Below are 7,549 nucleotides of genomic sequence, written 5' to 3' on the forward strand. Positions count from 1 at the left end.
CTGGACATTGTGTACTTAGAGCTAAAATGGAATGTGTTGTGATGGCTGGAAGTGTAAAATAGCCGGCACTCGGGTTGCTCGGTTGTTGCTGTAGCAGCATGAAACATTCGCCGCCGCAGATTTTGAATTGCTGCATGGTAGTTGTGGCAACACCATAAAATATTTCCATTTACATTGCACAGGATCGCTGCTGTGGTGTCAGCACTAGGCATCCTTCTGCAAATACCAACCCGTAGCGGCTGCCGTGTAAACGCACTTCGGTGGCAGAGCTTCTTTTCATTCCGCTATTAATGGCACATTTGAGAGATTTCACATATGCACGCCTAATATGCATGCATATATCTCCTTCTACCCGTTACCCGCACTGGATTTGTGGCACTCTCTCACAATGCCAATCCCAATGACGATTCATTGCTGTTCGCCTCATCTGCCCCCTGCGCGGATTGCTCGCTACCTGCACTGTAGTCTATCGCCTGCGCAAGTGCGGCCCATTGTTGGCTGTTGTTCTCATAGCTGTACGCCATCGATTTTGAAGACGCTCTCGCTGCTGCCCGCCTTGTTCTCAGCTGGTGGCGCAATATATGGAACATATGACGTATATATTTGGTATAGCGTTGCTTGGCATATCTCAAATCGATTGGGTCGGCGCCGCGCTCGGCTACACGCTTTTCATCTCTCGAATAGAATTTCAACTTTTTTTGCATTTCTTCGCCTGTTATGAATTGCAATTTGCCTTTTGGATGTGTGGCGTTGAACGCAGTTTCCAACTCGCAGAGCTCGCGTTTGGAGCTGAGCACCAATGAGTTGATTTCATATGCTTCCGCACTTGTATGCTGACGTTTCTCCTGATCCCAACGATATTGCTTGACACCCAATTCGATGAAGGAGGCGACATACGTTTGCATGTCACGATGCCAGCGGCGTAGTTCGACCTGCAATGGGAGAAGAGAAAATGAGGATTAGTCGATTTTGATAATGAGAGTAAATGTAAATATGTAGCTGAGATGAAAGTGGATATGAACACGTGCACACAAATATACATACAAATCACATAAATATACAGCCCTAATTAGAAAACAAATTTAGGAAAAAATGAATTTAGTATGGCAACTTATCAATATTTGAATAAAATCTTGTATTCAATTTTTTTTTAACTTTCTAAGTTTATTTAAAAGGTTGACAGGTTGAAAGTTCGGAGTTCGCGTATCAAATAAAGGTTCTTCTAGAGAGATTAAAGAAGGTTTTAGGTAGGGTTGCCACCTTTTGCAAATGATTGAAAAAGGTAGTTAAGCATATCAACTTGTCAAACTTAAATTAACAGCCGTAATGAAGAAAAAAAGTTGAGAAGGGTTGCCACCTTTTTAAAATTATTAAAAAAAAATTATGTAAAGCAATTTGCGTATCAAATTAGAGCTTCCCTTAACAGACTTAATTAAAAAAATTTTATAAGGGTTGCCACATTTTTCAAATTATTGAATAAGTAAAGTAAGTATAATAATTTCTCATGCTTCCGTTAACGGTCTTAATTAAGAAACAAATTTGTAAGGCTTGTTACATTTTTCAAGTTATTTATATAATAAATAAAATAAATAAAATGGAGCGATTTGCATATAAAATTAAAGCTTTAGTTAGAAACATTTTGAGAAGGGCTGCCACCTTTTTCAATTGGAAAAGTTAATTAAGAATGTACAGCTATTTGTCAAGCTGCCCTAGACGACCTGAATTAAGAAACATATTTAAAAGGGTTGCAACCTTTTAAAAACTATTAAAAAATAAGTAAAATTATATAAATTATATAAAGCGATGTTCATATCGAATTAAAGCTTCCTTTAACCGCATGCTTTCGTAGGATGGATACCGTAACAGCCTTAATTAAGAAAAAAATTGAGAAGGGTTGCCACCTATTTCAAATTATTGGAAAAATTATTTAAGTATAGCACTTGGTCACATTCCTGTTAAGAGCCTTGACTAATAAATAAATTGAAGGGTTGCTACCTTTTTCAAATTATTTAAAAAATAAAGGAAATTAAATAAAGCAATCTGCGTGTCAAATTAAAACTTCCTTTAACAGTTTAAATAAGAATCAATTTAGGGGGGTTGCCACCTAGTTTTCAATAGGGGTTTTTGAAATTAATTGGTTATCTATAAAATGTATTTTAATGACATATGAGTAGGCAACAAACGAGTAGTTTGAAAAAGCCTCTTAGATGGGTATTTTCTATAAAACTATCTGTATAAGGTTGCTACTTGCATGCAGTGATTAAAAAAGTAAATAAAATATGACAATATGGGTATCAAATGGGTGTCGTTTCTGGCAATTTTAATTTAGAAATAGTTTTGAGATGCTACCTAATTTTTATATATTCGTATAAGGTTGCCACTTAGTTAAAATTATTTAAAAGGTAAATGAAATATGCTAAAAATCCACTTTCTCTCAGCCAAATTTGAAGTCAGAGCGGCAAAGTGGCTGAGCTATAAGCAAGCGATAACAAAGTATTTGAATTTGTTGATTTTTCGATTACTAGAGTGCGCGCTTAAGGAGATCACAGTGGATTGCTGAGAGGCATTTGAGAAAGTCGCGGGAGAAAAGTGAAAGGAAAGTGTCTAATAAAGTGCCGGTTTTTTGGTAAAACTGAAAGGTTGCGATGACTTTTATTACAAGGAAAAAATTTGCTTTTTAGGTAAAAAAAAATGCAAATGAATCTCTACAATGACAGCAGTACAACAACTGTTTCATTTAGAAGCTTTTAATCGTATCGTGGAATGTTTTACCTTATTATTACTCGCCCCTTCGACATACTTATTTCAGTCAGTTAACACCGTTTTTGGTAAAATTAGTCTAAGACGACTGCCTGCTTATTTGTCCTCTATCGTACCAGTTACAGTAGTAATACAGCCACAACAATCACGTCCGTATTGTATTTTTCTCTGATTCAGCTCTTGACTTCACCTGCACCCACAACACAACAAATTTCTACACTGTGCTAGCAAGACTGCTAAAAAAGCTATTGGGAAAATCCACTAAACAGCCGCAGGCTATCGATTTAATTGGGGGAAAACACTCAGCGAGAATTTCGATACGCCGATAAGCGGACGAGCCCTCATTTGACAGGAGAACAAATGATAAGTGGGCAGGCAGAGAAAGGCAAAAAAAAAACAAAAGCAACCTAGGCACGCACATATGGATGTATGTACCTATGTATGTATGTACGTATGTATGTGGAAGAACAAACAATCAGCGTAAGCGTAGTAACTAAAACCTGACAACAATAAATTTTTACGATAATAAAAAACGACAAACCAAAAACCATAAAAAACAACCTCAAAGAGCTGACGAACTTCAGTGAAAAAGCGCGCGCAAAACAAAAGCTTGACGCTGGCATATGTTTATGCGACATACACACACGCACACTCACACACATGCGGATGTATGTATATGAATTTTATTTCTACGTGTTTGTATGTGTGTCTTTTAGTGTCTAGCTGTCTGGCGTTGCGCATTTTCGCCGCGCTCCGCTTGTAAGCCGATACAAAGTGACTAAACTTTTGGATTAGTCATCGAATGTGGTGCCAATTTCTCTCAACGGATGATAATACGAGTACGTCACTACGTCACGCCAATGCTTGAAAACGGTATAAGTTCAGTTGAGTATCGGCACGCATTGGTACAAGCGTGTGTGTGTGTGTTTGTATGTGTTTACAATTTGCTTATGAGGTAAATGACAAAAAAAAAACAATACAATAAAAACGATCATCGCAATTGTTGCGCGGAGTTGCTTTTGATCGGCAGACGGGCAGTCGAACAGCTGTATTGCGATGCCGTTGAACGACTAAAGTATGGGACAGCTGGTTTTACTGGAAAGCGACGCGTACAAGCGTAAATCGGTCAAGAGTGTATCGAAAGTGTTTCATTTTATTCGCATATTTTTTTCGGTGTGTTTGTACGCGGACGAGTGTGGCTCGCCTCATTTGTTTGCATTCAGTTTGCAAATCAGTTGTTGTAATTGTTTTTTTTTTCGCTTTGCGGTTGCAATTTGTGTTGATTATTGTTTACAAAATTTGCTTTGCGCTGATGTTCATTTTTATTTTCGCGCTCGTCGCGCTTAACAAGTTTCCCAGTAATCAATTAATTGCCTGAACACACACACACATGCCAAAAGTATATTTATGTATAATATTTATGTATGCACGTGAACTATTTGAATTTGCACTATTTTTTCATACTTTGCATACTCACTTTAGAATTGCGATTCAAACTAGGCAGAAATTTGTATTTGTTGCTGTGCAGCCGCCATGCGGGCATATCCTCGATATTGATTTTATGCAGCGTATTGAGTGTCGTATTTTCATAGCGCAGCGATTTGGTTAAGGCGACCAACTAAAAACGAAAACAAAATAAAAATTAAGCATTTCACAACTTTCGCCCCACTTCCGCTCGTCTCGGCACTCACCTGTTTCCGCACATATTTGTGATTGCCGGCATGCATTGGACGCTCACTGCGCGGCATCACCTCCTGTCCACCACACGAATTGTGCCATTCGCGCGTAATCTCTGCTTCGCTCGCTCCTGCCAATTCACTCAAACGTATGCTGGCATTGTGACGTTTGTGCAAGCGTTTTCGTCGTCCGCGCTGCCCATTTGCTGTGCTGTCGTACATTTGCTGCAGCACTGCAGGCTGGCTGTTGCTTAGCGCATTGTCTGCGCCGGCTGTGTTCAATACTGGTGCGGCGGGAGCGGCGGCGGCGAAGGCAGACTCTTTGGTGGCGTGTAAGGATGCCGCTGTGCTGCGAGCCGGCATTTGTGTTAATACTGTTAGCATTGTTAACATTAGCACTGTTAAGGTTGTTAACTGTTGTGTTCGTGGTTGTGTTTTTTGTGTGGCTGTTAAGCCTGAAGGCATCGTAGTGGCATTGCGGGTGCTGGCACGTGGGGTAGCCATGGTGCTGGATTTGTGATGAGGTTGAGTGAGGAATGAAGAAAGCTGTAATGAAGAAAAATATTGAAAAAAAAACATTAAAAAAAATGTATAAGAAAAGAAAAATGTGTACACATTTTTTTAATACTAATTTATAAAAATACGTCTTAATTATTAATTTCAATAAATTTCAGGTTCTCTCAAAAGCTTTGAGAAATTTTTTTAACTTTTTGTTTTCGTTTGTTCCCAAAATAGCTTTCGGAAACAGTTTATATACAAAATTTGAATGGAACATTTTTTAAGAACTTTTTTATTTTATAAGTTTATAAAAATAGGCTTTAATTAATTTTAATAAATTAAAGTTTGGTTTGGTTTTCAAAAATAGCTTTCAAAAACCGTTTATGTGCAAAATTTTAATACAAAAATTAATTTTAAATAATTTCTTTTTTAAATACTAAATTTATAAAAAACAGCGTTTAGGCCAATTTCTAATAAATTTCATGGTTTTTTGAAAGCTGTGAAACATTCTTTAGTTTGTTTTGTTGTCTAAACTAGCTTTCGAAATAATTTTTATAAAAAAATAAAAAAAAAGTTATAAAAAGGAAATTTTTAATTTTATAAAAAAATAAAAATATTAAAAAAAAAGTATAAAAAAAAATTAAACAATTTTATAAAAAAAAAACAAAAATTAATAAAAAAAATAAAATGTATAAAAGGTATTATATACTTTTATAAAAAAATAAAAAAAATTATAATTTTATAAAAAATAAAGAAATAAAGAAATACAAATTTACAAAAAGAAATGTATAAAACAAATTAAATAATTTTATAAAAAATAGTAAATAAAAATTAATAAAAAAAATGTATAAAAAAATTATATAATTTTATAAAAAAAAAATAAAAAATAAAAAAATAAAAGTTTATAATTTTTTTATAAAGACTAAATTTCATTTAAGATCGAAAACTAAAACATCAAAATTTGAAATGAAATAATTGTTCATTAGAAATATTTTTAATATTTTTGATTCAAGGTTAAAAAATAATGAAGAGGAATACGTTAAAATAATTTTTGATGAAGCTGTGTTTTAATGAAAATATTTTCTTGGAAATTGCTGCGCGACTTAATTCCCATGTATAATTATGATATTAAATAGTTAAAAGTAGATTTTTTTAAATTTTTTCTTAATAGGAACCATTTGTGGAACAACATCAAGACGCGCACCGTAAATAGGAGGAGAAGCTCGGCCAAACACCTTACAGAAGTATAAACGCCAATTATTTATTTATTTATATTTTTTTCTTAAAAGGAAGATAAATTAATGAAGAAGTTAAGTTTTAAAATGTACAAATATGTAAATTTGTTATAGCTACATTTTTAAAATTTATTTATTTTTTATTTTATTTTTTTTAGTTTATTTTTTTTTTTTCTCTTTTATTTCACATTATTTACTATTAAAGTGCAGCAACATTTTTCCGAAATAACGAAAAAAAAGAAAGCTCACTGCGAGTTAAGTGCCTATATTTTTGCAAACAAAAAAAAACATCTTCAGATTTGATTTCCGCTTGCTGTATAGGCTCTTATCATTATTAATTTATTATTTATTATTGTTTTTGACATTTATTATTTTCATATTTCAATTTTCGTACCATATTTATTACCTCGTAATATTTCCGTTTTTTTTCAAAAAGCTGTAATATTAATATACTACTAAAACAAAGCGCGGCCCAACCTGTTGCTACTGCTTTTCGCCATGCAAAAAAAAAACTCTCCTCATAGTTGACATTTACTTCAACTTATCGTTGGCAATAAATCCTACAAATATGTTAATTAATATTGCAAAATGCCTGCGAGGCAACCATATTATCATATTACGACATTAAACGAGTAGTAAAACAGCCAAAGTGGTAGGCAGACAGCAGGCACAACAACAAAAAGCGCTTGAGCGCGCAGCAAATAAGCGGCACCAAAACCCAAGTGTCATTCGAAGACCTAAACAAACGTGTGGCGCATGCGCCAGAGCAGCAGGCAACAAACAACGATAAAGAAACAAACAGCAACAACAACAGCAACCAGTAAATGAAGGAGTGAACAACATTCGCGCAGCAACAAGTAGTTGGCGACAACAATTGCACGACACTCGGCTGGCAGCAAAAATGTGACTGCTGACGTGCGGAAAAAAGCAGCAGGTACAGTTACATACGCACGCGCACGCACGCACGCACGTATGTATGTATGCTCTTGCAAGCTGGCAAAGGCAGTTGATTAGTTGGGCGAAGCAGTGCCCGGTGTTTAGTGTTGCAAATTACAAGTTGCAAATATGTGTTTAAGCGTCTAATGCGGCAGCTCATAATCGTCAACAACACGCACACACACATTCCTACAAGTACATATATATGTGTGTGTATGTGCGCATTTGTATGCAATGAAAATTTGGCGTTTTCGCTACGCGCTGTACGCAAGCGTCACGACGTGCCGCCGGCAGCGTGCCAAAAAGTAGCTATAAAATGCGCTGGTGACGTACATAAATGCGTTTGTTTGTATGTTGGCATGCACATGCGATGACTTGCTCAAGTTGTTGTTGCGTGCTGAGACACGCTCGTAGGCGTTAGCGCGCCAAGCTTATAATAACCAT

At 35.5% G+C, this 7,549-nt stretch overlaps 1 protein-coding gene across 1 annotated transcript; it reads right to left on the reverse strand.

Moving 5' to 3' along the window:
• Positions 1-383: 383 nt before the first annotated feature.
• Positions 384-4,949, reverse strand: LOC129237087 (uncharacterized). Its single transcript, XM_054871503.1, has 3 exons — positions 4,452-4,949; positions 4,238-4,378; positions 384-932 (listed from the first exon to the last, which is right to left on the reverse strand). Exons 1-3 carry the CDS (start codon positions 4,938-4,940, stop codon positions 384-386), a joined length of 1,179 nt encoding a protein of 392 aa, XP_054727478.1. The 5' UTR covers positions 4,941-4,949.
• Between the last annotated feature and the right edge of the window lie 2,600 nt (positions 4,950-7,549).

This window comes from Anastrepha obliqua, chromosome 2 (genome assembly GCF_027943255.1).
Source record: "Anastrepha obliqua isolate idAnaObli1 chromosome 2, idAnaObli1_1.0, whole genome shotgun sequence".
NCBI classification, from domain to species: domain Eukaryota; kingdom Metazoa; phylum Arthropoda; class Insecta; order Diptera; family Tephritidae; genus Anastrepha; species Anastrepha obliqua.